Here is a 14542-nt window from a genome sequence, read left to right as displayed (position 1 = left end):
GGAGGGTTGGGGCGGGCCGGGCCGGGCGGTGGAGGCGGCGGGCTGCCCGCGGAGGTGAGGCTCGGCTCGCGTGGTCTCGGGTCTTCACGCCGGCCCTGTCTGCCTTTGTCCCAGCCGCCGCGCGCGCGTCTCCGCTGGGCTTGGCCTGCGTCGTAACTGGGAGCCGGTGGGTGCGTGCTGCGGGCGCCGGGGCCGCGGGCAGCGCCGCACTTGAAAGGGGGCTGGGGGGCGAGCTTGGGAGCTTTGCCCGGGTGCCGGAGAACGCCGCGGAAGCCCGGTTCCGGGAGGGTCAGGGAGCGGGAGAAGCTCCTGGAGCCTGGATTCGGGGTTCTCATGCCCTAGCTTCCGACCCGGAGGGGCAGAGGTTAAAGGACTTTCTTGCAGCAGGCTCGCACGAGTCTTGGGCCTTAGGTTGTCTCTAACCCCACCGCCCCACTCCATCCCGTTTGCTGCGCGAGCTGCAGGCAAGCTCCTTACACTCCCAGGGCTCCGATTCCTGCATCTGATAAAAAGAACCTACCTGTGCGTCTCCCCAACAGAGCACTTGGATAAGGGTTCGATCCTTAGCACCGCATAGGCGCCCAAGAGCATCAACCGCGTGTGGCTCAAAAAAAGGCAAAGTGTACCCCCAATCCATTAGATTTGTCACGTAGTAGCCTATGAAGCACTCGATTCAACCACCACTAGTTGAAAATAATTTCAGAGGCCTTTTCTTTCTTTATATTTAAAGTAATCTTAAAGTTTCGGAAAGGAACAATACGGGAAGAAACATGTTCTCTTCCCCAAAATGTGTTCTTGTTTTCTTCCCATAGTTTGTAGGACTATACATACTTTTAAAAATTATTTTGAAATAGTTTATTTTGTTCTGGGGCCACCCCCGTTGGTGCTGAGGGTTTACTCCTGGCTCTGCGTTCAGAGATCACTTCTGGCAGGGCTCGGGGGTCCACATGAGGTGCTAGGAATCGAACACAGGTCAGCTGTGGAATAGATGCATTTTTAATAAGTCTGTCTTTTAATATCTAAAGGATATCCACATTCTGGACTGGTTTTGTTAACATAATAAATGATCATTAAAATTACTATTAACATTTAGTTACACCAAAAACCCTTAAGATTTGGGGGATAAGAAAACAGAAGCGGGGGCTAGAGCAACAGTACAGCGGTAGGGTGTTTTACCTAGCATGCGGCTGACCCAGGTTCCATTCCCAGCATCTCATATGGTCCCCCCAGTACCACCAGGAAGAATTCCTGAGTGTAGAGCCAGGAGTAACCCCTAAGCATTGCGGGCTGTGACCCAAAAAGAAAAAAAAAAAGAAGGAAGAAAACAGAAGCTCAGAGTTAAATTATGAAGCTGGAGATGGTGGAGCTGGGACTAGAACCCACGCTTTTTATTCCTTCTCATAAATATTTGTGCCTTCAAGTTAGGGTTTCAAGACCTGTGAGATAGCACAGGGGTTAAAATGCTGGCCTTGCATGCTGCTATTCCAGGTTTAGTTCTCCTGAGTCCCATCAAGAGTACAGAGCCAGAAATAATTCCAGAGCACTGTTGGGTTTGGCTCTCCCAGAAAACCATGTTAGGGCTTCATTTTCAGCTATCAAATGAGGTTCTGTCACCAACACTCATCCTCAGGATTAAGTGAGGCAACGCAGGTTAGCACATGGCGTACAGTGGAAGGAGAGCAAGTGCTCAAGGAACCAAAGCACCTATTTTTGCCCTCACTTCCCACACCACCCCGTTGATTTTGCTTTATCACCCAAAGTTGGGAGATTAAGAGTACTTAGGAGTAGGGAAATTTCAGGAGTCTGGCTCTGGGTCTTTTTGCCTTGGAAAGAACCTTAGTAGAGAAACTTTGTGAAGGCTGCGTTGCAAGAGTAGGGATGTTATAGTTCATTTTATTCTCAGCTACCTGCCCATTTTACATTTTGGTTTTTGGGTGGCCATATCTGATATATCTGATAATGCTCAGAGGTTACTCCTGGCTCTGCACTCAGGAGTTGGCTCCTGGTGGTGTTCAGTACACCGACGATCAAACCAGATCGCCACGTGCAAGACAGTACTACCTCTCCGGCTCTTATGTTTTTTGGTGTTTGAACCACATCTAGCAGTGATCAGGGTTTAACTCTCCAGTCCCACTGTTTTATAAATACCCACCTTTGACTTTATATTTTGTTATATTGTCCTTTTTGTTGTGTTGCCTTTTTCATTTATTTTTGGGATGCTTTGGGTCACTCCCATGGTGCTCAGGCAACCATGAGTTACCAGGGACCCAATAGGGGTCCCCTGCATATAAGGCAAGCTACCCCCTGTATGATCTCCAGCCCTAGTTACAGTGCCTTTTTTCTTCCTTTATGCTCTTCGTGCATCGTATGCTAAGCTTCATGGATATTCTAGACAGCATTGTCACCTGGCCTCAATGGACTATTTGGACTTTGAAGTCCAGGTAAATGAATTTGAATGTCAAGTTTCCCAGAGAGGAGCTTTATGACCATGGGACAAGTCATAAAACTTTTTTTTTTTTTGCTAGGTCCTATTTTCTCATTTTATTTTTGGTTTTGGGACCATACCTGGCCATGCTCAGGACTTTCTCCTGGCTCTGCACTCAGAAATATTCAGGTTGTTCTCTGGGGACATACAAGATGCCGGAGAATCAAAAACATAGTTCTCTGTTTTCTCTTATTTTTTTGTTTGTGCTCAAGGCTCCTGGCACTATTAAGGGGAAAAAGCCCCTATTTTCTTAAAGATAATCTTTTAGAGCCGGAGTGATAGTACGAAGGATATGGCCTCAGACATGAAAGGATCTACTGCTGTACCAACTCCCCTACCTCAAAAGAACTTTCTAGGAAGTGGAGAGACAGGACAGTGGGTAGGGCTCGTCTTGCATGCAGCTGACTAGGTGAGATATCTGGCATCACATGCAGTCCTCTGAGCCCCAACTGGAGTGATCCCTGAGCATCACATGGTATGGCCCCAAAACAAAATTTCTAAAAGCATTTATGCACTTGCTGAAAAAACCTCATACCACTGAATCCTCCTAAAATGCTATCATTAGGAGTGGATAGAATAAAGCTTAAGGTAAGGCTTAGGGACCCTGCTCGCACATGACCAACCCATGAGATAGATCCCCCAGCACCACCAAAATAGTTTCCTTCTGTCCCACCTCCCCCAGGGCTCACTAGGAAGACTTTGGGCCTTTCCCCGGCCTAGGGTGATCTTAACTGCAGCCATGCGTCTATCTGCACTGCTGGCCTTGGCGGCCAAGGTCACTCTGCCCCCCAACTACCGCTATGGGATGAGCCGCCCAGGCTCCCTGGCAGACAAGAGGAGGAACCCTCCAGGGACCAGGCGGCGCCGAGTGGCTGTAGAACCCATCTCTGACGAAGACTGGCATCTGTTCTGTGGGGACAGGGTGAGACTCTCCGACAGGCGGCAAGGTTGGGGGCTCCTGGGCCAGGCTTTCCCTCCCTTACCTCCTCATCTTGCACCTTAGGTGGAGATTCTGGAAGGCAAGGACGCGGGAAAGCAAGGCAAAGTGGTTCAGGTCATCCGGCAGCGCAACTGGGTGGTTGTGGAGGGGCTTAACACGGTGAGTGGGGGTTGGGGGGCAGATGTGGCTGTTGGGCTGCCATTGAGAGCAGTGCCAGGTTGATGACACAGAACCTGCATTTCAACTGAGCTGTGGTCGGCATTCCCTCCCCTTTTGGACAGCACTACCGCTACGTTGGCAAGGCCCCAGGCACGCGGGGAATCATGGTACCGAGTGAAGCACCCTTGCTCCATCGCCAGGTCAAACTCGTGGATCCAGTGGACAGGCAAGCACAGGGTCTCTGGGCACTACGGGTCATTCCCCTCCCCCCACTGCTCCCCAATCTGAGTCTGTGCAGGGATTGACTTTTAGCCAGTGAAGGGGGATTGGATTGGATACTCTAGAAATCAGGTAGCGTAGCTTACAGACATGGCTTTAGGGAATTCCAAAAAGAAGAGCCAAGAGCTGAAGCACTGAGTTTGAGTTTGGGGAGTGGCAGGGTGACCTGGTCCCCAGCCTGGTTCACTTCTGTCCACTAGGAAACCCACTGAGGTGCAGTGGAAGTTCACCGAGGCAGGCGAGCGGGTCCGCGTCTCTGCCAGATCAGGCAGGATTATCCCCAAACCTGAATTTCCCAGAAGTGATGGCATTGTTCCCGAAACATGGACAGGTGAGCTGGCAAAGGATGTGAAGTGGGCTGAGGGGAGGATTGTGCATGAGGATGTCAAGCAGACTCCCACACTTCTCTGGTTCAACAGATGGCCCCAAAGACACCTCGGTAGAAGATGCCCTAGAAAAAACCTACGTGCCCAGTCTAAAGACATTGGAGGAAGAGGTGATGGAGGCCATGGGCATCCAGGAGCCCCGGAGACACAGGAAAGTCTATTGGTATTGAGCCTGGGAGAAGGGCATCTCTGCAGCCTCCTCTCCTGCAGATGTCAATAAAGAGCCAAACATCCTTCTCTACAGTTGTTGTCTTCTGTCTGTACTTTTCTCCTGGGGCCACACCCAAGGGTACACAGGAATCACTCCTGGTAGGGCTCAAACAACCTTACTGGGTCCTGAGGGTGAACCTGGGTCAGCCACAGGTAAGTGCCCTAAGCCCCCTGCTATCTCTCACAGAGAACCGTACATCGGGATGCTGGGGATAGGACTTGGCTGTACTCTCACTGAGGTTGTTGAGAGAACCTGGGTGGGAGTCAGGGTGCACTAAGTTGGTCCCTAGGCTTGGCCTGCAGGACCTGGGGTACAGACTGAAGGGAACCAAGTGCTTCTAGGAGTAGGACATGGCTGCTGCCCAGTGTGGAGGGTGGGAACTGGAGTGTCAGACCCGACTGGAACCCCTTTCTGCAGGTGCTCAGGGATGGGGTGCACATTGGCTGTTTTCTGTGTCCAGCAAGAACAGAAGGGAAAAAAACAACTCCCCTCTTTAATAAATTAAAATACTTTACATCAAAGAATACATGAAGGAGAAACGACACGGAGCTGAAGGCTGAGTGCAAGCAGTGTCCTGGCAGGCGGTGCCCACTCTGCCCACGATGGAGCCAGGCCAGTTTCATAGGTGACCGAGATGTGCCTCTTCAGACCATGTTAACTGTCTTCAGTCTCCAGAACAGAGAAGGCTTGGCCCAGTGGCCTCTTAGTGGCCACCAGAACCAGGTTTCTAGGAGAGAGTTCCGGGCTGAAGATGGGCAGGAGCTCAGCATGGAAGCCTGGGAGAAAGGCGAGCTGCTCAGGAGGGCAGAAGTGAGGCTGTCGGCTAACTCTCACCACCCCAGCCTTGCAGAAACGGGATATCCAGGGGACTAGAGAGAACTAGCCGGCTGCTGGGAACACGAGTGTCCAAGCCACTGTAAGTTCTTGGTGCCTAAGAGGAAAATTAAAACCCACCACCAGGGCTAACTGCCTTAGGATTCCAGCCCCTCTAGTCCTGGGTCTTGGTACGGCCCCTCCTCACCCTGTTCCTGAAGGTACAGCAACCGGTCCAGCAGGATGAGGGTCTCCACCAGCGGAGCCAGCAGCAGGGCCAGACTGAAGAAGGCTACCACACGGTTCTCCTGGGCCTGGTGGGCCTGAAGAGTGGCCAGACTCAGTGGCAGCTGGGGATCCAGCCCCACCCGCTGTAGCCCCCGCTGCACGTATCTGTGGGGTCAGCCACAGGCCACATTCAGTTTGGCTTTAGGAACCGTCATATCACCCCCTCGAGCTGCCCATTCCTAACTGGATGACAGCCTGGCTTGATTTGTTACTCTAAAAAATATCCTTTAGGGTGGGGGTTGGATTTGGGGGTCACATCCAGCAGTACTCAGGGGCTACTCCTGGCTCTGTGCTCAGGAGTGACCCCTGGAGCTGCTCAGGGAACCCCATGGGTGCTGAGGCTCAAACCAGGGCTGGCTGTGTGTAAGGCCAGCACCATCCTGTCCCCTCCCACCCCCCACCCCCCTGCCCCAGTCCCATCCTTTTCTCTTCAGACCCAACTCCCCATCAGTGAGCATCTTATCTGGCTGTGAGCTATCTGTCCAGTTCCATGTTGAGCTGAAAACTTATTTTCAGAATTAAGAAAGAAAAATCTTGCCTGTTGACAAGAGTGGCGACCCCCTTTTCAAAACCGCAGGAAGAAGTTACACCAGAGAACTCAATCCCCACCCCACCACCACCAGGCAGGGCCCAGGTCTCCTGTGGGTGGCTCCCTCCTCCCACCCACTGCCCACCCCTGCCTCCCGTGCCTCACTCTTCAATTTTGAGCTCGTGGACCCTGGGGATGCCCTGGACGCCAGGACGCCGGAGCTCCGGTCGGGCCTGCCGGATGGCCATCTCCAGGGCTGCCCGGTAGCAGTGGGTCCGCAGTCCGGGGCCAGCCTTCTGCAGCCGCTCGGTGTACTCCTCCAGGGCGTGGCAGGCCCCCTCCCGCAGGCGGTAGGGCAGCTCAGAGCCAGGCAAGTCCGCCACCCACTGGCTCAGCGGGTAGCCACCAGGCTCACTCAGCTTCATGTAGCAACAGCCCACGGAGGCCAGGGCCACCACGTCCCGGCAACAGCAGAAGTGCCGCAGCAACGCCACGCTCAGGTCCCCGCAGGCATGCAGGCCCGTCAGCAGCAGGCGGGCCCCGCTCGGCGGGGGATTTTCCAGCGGCTGCAGAACCTCCTCACACAGAGCCGTGGGGTCCACCCACCTGACCACATGGCGAGGACAGAGGCGAGGGCCAGTAGGGCCTGCCTGCGGAGGTAGGAAAGGACAAAGGCAGATGGCACGACAGTGAGTGGCCCCTGCACCACCTCAGGCCACAGGGAAGGGTCAGCCCTCAGTTCTGTCCAGGTCAGGAAGATGTGGGAGAGGGACAGCTGGGCCTTCAGTCAGAAGGCGGGATAAAGTCAGTCCAGACAGACCACACACCTGTCCCTCCCCTCTGAGGTGAGGAACATCTTGGCTGCCACTTCACAGGGGTGTGTGACAAACTGGTGTGAAAAGTACTCTATTTCCCTGTGGGGGAAGAGGGATCGGGAATTACCCGAGTGCTTGGGGTCTGTAAAGTATCAAGGCCTTCTGCATGCAAAGCATTCACTCTAGCCCACCGGACTATTTCCTTAGCCCTTTGAAAAGTGCTTGCATTTTTCTTTCTTTTGATTCTTCATTTTTGTTTGTCTGAGCCACCTGGCTGTTTTCAGGGCTTACTCCTGGCTCTGAGTTCAGGGATCACTCCTGGCGGGGCTCAAGGATCCCACCTGGGTCAGCTGCAAGCAAGGCAAGTGCCCTGCCCCCTGTACCCTCTCTCTCTGATGCTAAAAGCAGTTTACCTTAAAGTCGTGAGTTTGTTTTGGTGCTCATGGGGTTCTTTTTTTGCCCCTCTGGGATGGGGGAAGGGAGTGGGGGGTATTTGGGCCAGATCCAAGGGTACTGATTTTGTGTTCAGGGTCAGTCCCATATGTGGGTTGGAACAGGCAAAGCAAGCATCCTTACCAGCTGTTACTATCTCTCCTGCCTCCTGGGTATGAAGAGGCCTTTGCAAGGGGGGACCTAAGGAAGGAGCAGTGGGCAGAAGCACCACACCTGGTCGAGCTCAGGACTTGAAGGGACTCTGCCTCAGGCCCACTCTCGTTCCTGTTCCCTCCCCGGCTGCAGGAAGGGCGGGCTGGGATGGACGCCTACCTGTGGCTTCCTTCTCTCCTCTTTCTGCAGCGCCTGCAGGAGCTCCTGATCCAGGCGCTGGGCTCTCTCCACCAGTCTCTGGTCACCTTCGATGCTTTTCACCATCAGCCCCAGCCCCAGGGCCATGAAGCGGGACAGGTGGCCCTGGAATCGAGGCAGAAGGAAGAGAGAGCCTGGACTCAGCACCTTGCCACAGGTCTCAGTGGTTCCAACACCACATTTTCAGCTCTCCCAACTCCCAGGTCCCTGTCTGCTAGGCCACCTGTCTGGCAATATTTAAGCCACATGACTGAGAAAGCAAGAACAACAGGGGCTGACTATGGACCGAACATGATTGCCACTCAATGCCCCTTTTGCAGACCAGAACACCCAAAAGGAGAGAGAGAACAAAAGGGAATGCCCTGCCACAGAGGCACGGTGGGATGGGGGGATGGGGGTGGGAGGGATACTGGGATCCATGGTGGTGGAAAATGGGCACTGTTGGATGGATGGGTATTTGATCATTGTATAATCGAAACTCAAGCACAAAAATTTGTAAGTCTACAATTGTACCTCATGGTGTTTCACTAATAAAAAAAAAAAAGAACAACGGGCCACCTCACCTGGCCTGAGCCCACATCCACGATCTGTGTGCAGCCTGCCAGGTCGCTCAGTTTCTTCACTAACTGCAAGAGAACGGAAGGGAAGTTCGGTTCTCTCCACCCTCTAGTACCCTCCCTGCTCTCCACCCAGAAGATGCTTAAGGTGACCGAGGTGGCGATGGCAGAGAGAGGAGTTGGAAGTTCCAGGTGGAAAAAAGAAGTGTGTGTTGGGGTGGGGGTGGGGTGCGGGGAGGCTTCTCCTCTCAGGCCAGCAATTCAATCCTGCACAGAGGAGCCAGCTGCAAAGTCAGGGGTAGGAAATGAGGGGAACGAGGACAAGGAGAGTGATGAACTCAGTCTGCCCAACAGAGGCCGGGGTCAAAGCAGCCCAATTCCCAGTGCTGAGCCCAGACTCGAGTATGTGCGCCTCAGAAGGAACCTCCTCAGGCCTCCAGTCCCGAGACGCCAGAGACACCCCCACTGCCTCGCCCCTGGCTCTGGCCTCACCTCCCCCAGCCTCCGGATCTCATGTTGCTTCTTGGGCCTCACGTGCTTCCGGAATGGCGCCGTCAGGCGGGAGCTCTGGCTGGGGTTCTCCTGGAACTCGGACGGGGTGTGAAACCCAGGGGTCCGGGTGAAGGCCAGGGCACTGGCTGTGGCCTTCAGGGCCAGCAGGGTGAGTGGCCACACCGACCTGTACCTGAGAGAGCCCACCCAGCGCCCCCGTGAGTGGTCTGAGCACTTTTAGGTGTGCCAGCTCACAGCCTGGGGAAGCCGACTGAGCAACGGGTTTGAGGGTGCGGGGCCAAGGCCCCCAGCTCAGGGCCTCTCTTGCCCATACCTGACCAATGTCCCGTCCCCCGGCGTCCCCAACAGCAGGGTGGCGAGCTGCGGAGGGGTCAGTCCATCCAGCGCTTCCTGCCACGAGCCAGGGAGGGTGCCCCACAGGTCGTCTGTGAAAAACTCCTGCAGGGAGGAAAAGCACTGAGGCACAGCGCCTCTCTTCCTCCCTGTCACCTCAAAGCACGCACCTGCTGTGGGCAACTCCCAGCTGCTGCCCTCTGCCCCAGCCCAGTCCAAGCCTAGACTGGTCTCCCAGGCCTCTTCCTTCCAGAAGTTCCCCCTGAACTGAAGAACAGGAACAACTGTCCCTTCCTGTCTCAACCCTCACCATCATTACCCTCAGCACCCACAGGATACTGACTCAGAGCATCAGCCGATTATGTTTAATCATCTTCCATGACAGGCCAGCCATTAGACAAGCCCAAATGTTTTGTTTGTTCATTCGTTCTTGGGCTATGCTCAGCCTGCTCAGTGTTTGCTCCTGGCAGGGCTCAGGGGGACCCTAGGCAGTGCAAGGCAAGTGCCCACCTGCTGTACTATCTCTAAAACCTCCATATAGACAGAACTCTGTTCTGGCAGAATTAACAAAATTTTCAAACATAAAAATACCACAACGACAGGGGCCAGATTGATAGTAACAGCGTATTGGGTGCTTGCCTTGCACACGGCCGAAATGGGTTCAAATCCCCAGCACCCCACGGTCCCGAGCCCTGTCAGGAGTGATCCCTGAATACAGAGCCAGGAGTCAGCCCTGAGCACTACCAGAAGTGGCAAAAACAAAAATCAAACCAAAATGAATTAAAGAACAACAAAAACAGGCAACTGGGGTTGAGCATTAGTACAGGGAAGGTATATGCCTTACTTGTGGCAGACCCTGGCTTTCAATCCCTGGCACAGCATACAATCCCCTGAACCCTATAAGTGATCCCTGAGCACAGACCCAGATGTAAGCCCTGAGCACCACTGCTGTACTTCAACATCCCCTACCCAATAATTAAATAAGGTATAAACTTGTGAAAACAGATGATGAGTTTTCCATGGGTGGGGACAACACTCTGGTGGAGGGTGTGGTGTTAGGTCATATGCATGAAACACCACTGACAATATTGTAAATGATGGTGCCTAAAATTAAAAAAAAAAAAAACTAAATTGTGGGACTGAAATGCATTAGCATAGTAACTAGTTAAAAGTGTACTATATATATATTACAGTGTACAATATATAGTATATATACTATTACATACACTATATTATATATACTATATAATAGTATATATACTATGTATATAGTGTACTATATATATCTATTTAACGAGCCAGCCAGGAGTCGAACCTAGAATCTTCTGATCCGTAGTCAGATGTGTTATCCATTGTGCCACTGGCGTTTGCCTTGCACGCAGCAAACATGGCCAACCCGAGTTCGATTCCTTCACCCCTCTCGGATAGCCCGGCAAGCTACTGAGAGTATCTCGCCCGCACGGCAGAGCCTGGCAAGCTACCCATGATGTATTCGATATGCCAAACACAGTAACAAGTCTCACGATGGAGACGTTACTGGGCCCGCTCCAGCAAATTGAGGAACAACGGGAGGACCGTGACTGTGATTTTCATATATATCTATATATTTATATATATCTGAAAGCTGTTATGGGAAAAAATAGATATCAAAAGTCATCAGGAAGGCTGGAGTGATAGTATAGTGGGTAGGACATTGCTTGTACATATGACGTCTGTCTACCTCCTGGAACACTACATGGTCCCTGGAGCCCAGCCAGGAGTAATCCCTGAGCACAGCCCGGTGTGGCCAAAAAAACAGTGGGGCTGGAGTGATAGCACAGTGGGTAAGGAGTCTGCACTGCACGCAGCCCACCCCAGTTCAATTCCCAGCATCCAATATGGTCCCACAGTACCACCAGGAGTGATTCCTGAGTGCATGAGCTAGGAGTAGCCCCTGTGCATCGCTGGGTGTGACCCAAAAAGCAAAAAAAACCAAAGCAAAACAAAGTGAAAACTGTCACTGTCCTCCCATCGTTCATCGATTTGCTCGAGTGGGCCCAGTAATGTCTCCATTGTGAGACTTCTTGTTACCGTGTTTTGTATGTATATCAAATACGCCATGGGGAGCTTGCCAGGCTTTGCCATGTGGGCGAGATTCTCTCGGTGGCTTACTGGGCTCTCCAAGAGGGGCAGAGGAATCAAACTCAGGTGAAAACAAACCCAAAAAATCATCGAGGGTGTGTGTATGTGGGGGCATGATAGTACAGCAGGGAGGGCATGTGCCTTGCATGTGGCCAGCTTGGGGATGGATTTGATTCCCAGCATCCCATATGGTCCCCCGGAGCACCACCAGGAATAATTTCTGAGTACAGAGCTAGGAGAAACTCCCGAGCATCTCCAAGTGTGACCCCAAAAGTCAAAAAAAAAAATGATCAGACAGGCTGGAAAGATAAAACAAGAGGCAGAGCATTTGTCTTGCACAAAGCCTACCTGGGTTCAATCCTCTGCAGCCCCCAGTTTCCCCAAGCCCTGTCAGGAGAGATTACTGCCAGGAGCAAGGCCAGAGCACTCCCAGGTGTGGCCCCATAACAAAATAAAAAAGAGAAGGGGGAAAAAAGTCATAGCCAAGGATTAAAGAGCTAGTAGAGAGCTTAAGGCACTGCCTTACATCTGACTAAAATCAGTTCAATTCCCACAACATATGTCCCTGAATATCCCCAGGGTGACTCCTGAGCTCAGTCAGGAATATCCCCTGAGCACCTCTGGGTGTAGCCCTAAACAGTCTCCGCTCTCTCCTAAGTTATCAGGACAAGCTGGAGATGTAACTTGCAATGTGTGAGGCCCTGGGTTTGGTTCTGACTATCATCAAAAAAAAAAAGTCATTGAGGTGGAGAGATAATACAGCATGCAGGACACATACAGGGTATATGGCCAATCTGGGTTCAATCCCTGGCATCCCATATGGTTCCCCAAGCACCACTAGGAGTAATTCCTAAGTACAGAGCCAGGAGTAGGTCCTGAGCACCTCCAGGTGTGGCCCCAAAATTAAAAAAAAAAAAAAAAACAAGCACTAGTAAGATACTATAGCATGTCAGGTACCAACATTTCATAGGCATGAAAGTGTTAAATCCTCGAAGCAACCCTATCAGGTAGATCTTATTTGTGCTTTATCTTTTATATAATGAAACTGACATAAACAACAATTTGCCTTGATATAGGCAAATTACTTTAACTCTAAAGTTCTTGCTCCTGACCATTCGACACTATTGCCTTTCCGTGGAGAAAATATATTCCAGGTAATCTGATGCAGACCTCCTCATCTGTGGAACAAATCAAGACAGAACAGATGCAGTTTAATGAATGTGGGAGAAAATGAGATGATGGAGGTGCAAGAGGAAGCAGGGGGTGCTGGAAAGATAGCACAGTGGGTAGGGAACTTATCTTACACATTGTCCACCCAGGTTTGATTCCCAGCATCCTACATGGTCCTCTGAACAGCTCCAAAGTGATTCCTGAGCAGAGCCAGGAGCTACCTCTGAGCATCACCAGACGTGGTCCCCCCACACCAAAAAGAGGAGAAAGGGAGACAGAGAGAGAGAGGGAGAGAGAGAAAGAAATGAGACAGCAGGGGACAGATGGTGTGTGGCTTTGAGAGTAATAGCAAGGATTCAGGATTATGTCAAATACGGAGAAAGCAGTGGAGTGTCATAAACAGCTTTGTATTTGGATTTTGGCTTTTATTTTTATGTGCTTGTGGAGCCATACCAGACATTACTCAAATGCCAGAAACCTAGGCCTGGGATTCAGATATAGCAAGCATGAACTCCAGCCCTTTGATCTATCTCCCCCCCCTCAGACTGGCTTTTTTTTTTTTAAATAAATCAATCTGAGTGTTGGAGAGAAAGTAGGTGGACAGGGCACTTGCCTTGGACATGTCCAACCCACCACCAGGTGTGGCCCATAAAAAAAAAATCTGGCTGGGTTGTTTTTTCATTGTTGTTGCCATTTTTGTTTTTTGGGTCACACCTGGCAATGCTCAGGGGCCAGAGATAATTCCTGAATTGGACTCAGGAATTACTTCTGGCAGTGCTTTGGGGACCATATGGGATGATGGAGATCTAACCCTGGTTGGCTGCATGCAAAGCAGAGTGCCCTACCCACTGTACTATCTCTCCAGCCCCTGATGCTTTTTTGGGGGAGAAGGGGGCACACCCAGTGATGCTCAAGGTACTCCCAGCTCTGGGCTCAGGGATCACTCATGGCAGGGTCTGGGGATCTTATAGGGTGGTGGTGATTGAACCCGGGTGAGCCCCAAGTAAGGCAAGCACCTTAATTTGTAGTATCTCTCCAGCCTGATTCTGGTTGCTTTGTGAAGACTCTGGTAAACAAGCAGGCTCAGGAGAGTGGCCATAGGTAGGTAGCAATAGAGAAGGATCAACAAATGGGCTGAGTATTTTCGAGGTAGCATCAATAAGACATTTTTTGTTTGCTTGTTTACAGTGGGGCTCAGGGATCAATCCCTGGGTTTGACCCATGCACATACGGGCTCTACCACTAAGTCACTTCCCTCTCAATAGGACCTGCTGAAGAACCAGATTGTAAATTATTGAGGAAAATGGCTGAATCAAGACCATATCTGTACCTGAAGGTCGCCTGTGCCCTTATATACTGCATCATTTATTAATGATCATTCTAGAATCTATTTCTACTACTGGCAGAAAAGTAATTTTTAAAAATTTAAATGTAAAAGTCTAACAGTAGGACAGGCAGGATTCAAGTCTGACTCCAAAACTAGAACTGTCCAGTTTCAAATACAAAACCAGAAACGTATCTGACACACGAATGAACGAGCAGGTGCATTCCTGAACAATTCGCATGCTCCAGAGGAGTTTTATGTGGCTGCAACACGGCTTAAAGGTCCAAGAGATTTTATGACTTTGCATTTACGGTTAGAAGACAAAAAAAAAAAAGCTAGGTTATTTAAAATATCAGTATTGACAGCATCTAAAAAAAGGGGAGCGAGGAGAAATATCCCCAGTTCTAGACATTTTTGTTTCGAAAGACTGCAATTCACAGGCGATGCGAAGCTGACTCTCCCGCGCCCCCACCGCGACCACCCAGCCAGGCACCCCCGCCGCCCGTGGCCTCACGATGATGTAGGCGTCCAGGATGGAGCGGTAGAGCGCCAGGACACGGGTGAGGTTCACAGCCAGCTGTTTCCTCTCCTCGTAAGAGAGGCCCCGGGCGGAGATGCCCGGCATCCCGGCAGCGGGCCGCAGAGAGGAGGGAACCAGGGCGTGCAGCTCGTGGGAGCGCCGAGCTGGGGAGCGGAACGCGGCAGGAGCGCGGAACCGGAGCACAGACCCCCAGCAGCTTCGCGGCGGGGACGAAGAGGCGCCTTCGTGACGTCACAGTCCGCGACGGGCGGAGAGCAAGAGGGGCGGGGGGGGC

The 14542-nt window shown here is 51.8% G+C and overlaps 2 protein-coding genes across 5 annotated transcripts; one reads left to right on the top strand and one right to left on the bottom strand.

Annotated features, from left to right (window-relative positions):
- MRPL24 (mitochondrial ribosomal protein L24) lies at window positions 1–4492 on the top strand. Of its 2 annotated transcripts, none has more exons than XM_056123389.1 (6): window positions 1–54; window positions 3168–3407; window positions 3489–3584; window positions 3707–3810; window positions 4064–4194; window positions 4283–4492. In XM_056123389.1, the coding sequence occupies exons 2-6, from the start codon at window positions 3225–3227 to the stop codon at window positions 4417–4419; spliced, it is 651 nt and encodes a 216-aa protein (XP_055979364.1). In that variant the 5' UTR covers window positions 1–54; window positions 3168–3224; the 3' UTR covers window positions 4420–4492. The 2 variants fall into 2 exon arrangements, with proteins under 2 accessions (XP_055979364.1, XP_055979362.1); XM_056123387.1 differs by having other exon boundaries at window positions 41–170.
- A 446-nt stretch (window positions 4493–4938) lies between these two features.
- On the bottom strand, window positions 4939–14437 carry METTL25B (methyltransferase like 25B). Of its 3 annotated transcripts, none has more exons than XR_008793698.1 (8): window positions 14242–14437; window positions 9093–9217; window positions 8759–8951; window positions 8273–8335; window positions 7671–7814; window positions 6256–6740; window positions 5482–5596; window positions 4939–5236 (listed from the first exon to the last, which is right to left on the bottom strand). XR_008793698.1 is itself a non-coding variant. In XM_056123022.1 (8 exons), exons 1-8 carry the CDS (start codon window positions 14350–14352, stop codon window positions 5115–5117), a joined length of 1428 nt encoding a protein of 475 aa, XP_055978997.1. In that variant the 5' UTR covers window positions 14353–14437; the 3' UTR covers window positions 4939–5114. The 3 variants fall into 3 exon arrangements, 2 of the variants coding, with proteins under 2 accessions (XP_055978997.1, XP_055978998.1); XM_056123022.1 differs by having other exon boundaries at window positions 5482–5666; XM_056123023.1 differs by having other exon boundaries at window positions 5482–5666; window positions 9093–9218; window positions 14082–14379.
- Between the last annotated feature and the right edge of the window lie 105 nt (window positions 14438–14542).

Source organism: Sorex fumeus, unplaced genomic scaffold (assembly GCF_029834395.1).
Source record: "Sorex fumeus unplaced genomic scaffold, SorFum_2.1 ptg000047l, whole genome shotgun sequence".
Classification (NCBI taxonomy): Eukaryota; Metazoa; Chordata; class Mammalia; order Eulipotyphla; family Soricidae; genus Sorex; species Sorex fumeus.
Note: the sequence above shows the minus strand (reverse complement) of the source record. Positions and strands in the feature narration are given on the sequence as shown.

What these genes read in the sequence shown, in the direction of transcription:
- MRPL24 (XM_056123389.1), top strand. Translation starts at nt 3,225, where the DNA reads ATGCGTCTATCTGCACTGCTGGCCTTGGCGGCCAAGGTCACTCTGCCC. An exon ending in CTCGTGGATCCAGTGGACAG is followed by an intron (nt 3,811 to 4,063) that starts GCAAGCACAGGG and finishes TCTGTCCACTAG; the next exon opens with GAAACCCACTGAGGTGCAGT. An exon ending in TGTTCCCGAAACATGGACAG is followed by an intron (nt 4,195 to 4,282) that starts GTGAGCTGGCAA and finishes CTGGTTCAACAG; the next exon opens with ATGGCCCCAAAGACACCTCG.
- METTL25B (XM_056123022.1), bottom strand. Translation starts at nt 14,352, where the DNA reads ATGCCGGGCATCTCCGCCCGGGGCCTCTCTTACGAGGAGAGGAAACAG. An exon ending in TCCTGGACGCCTACATCATC is followed by an intron (nt 9,218 to 14,241) that starts GTGAGGCCACGG and finishes TCCTCCCTGCAG; the next exon opens with GAGTTTTTCACAGACGACCT. An exon ending in AGATCCGGAGGCTGGGGGAG is followed by an intron (nt 8,336 to 8,758) that starts GTGAGGCCAGAG and finishes GTTCTCTTGCAG; the next exon opens with TTAGTGAAGAAACTGAGCGA.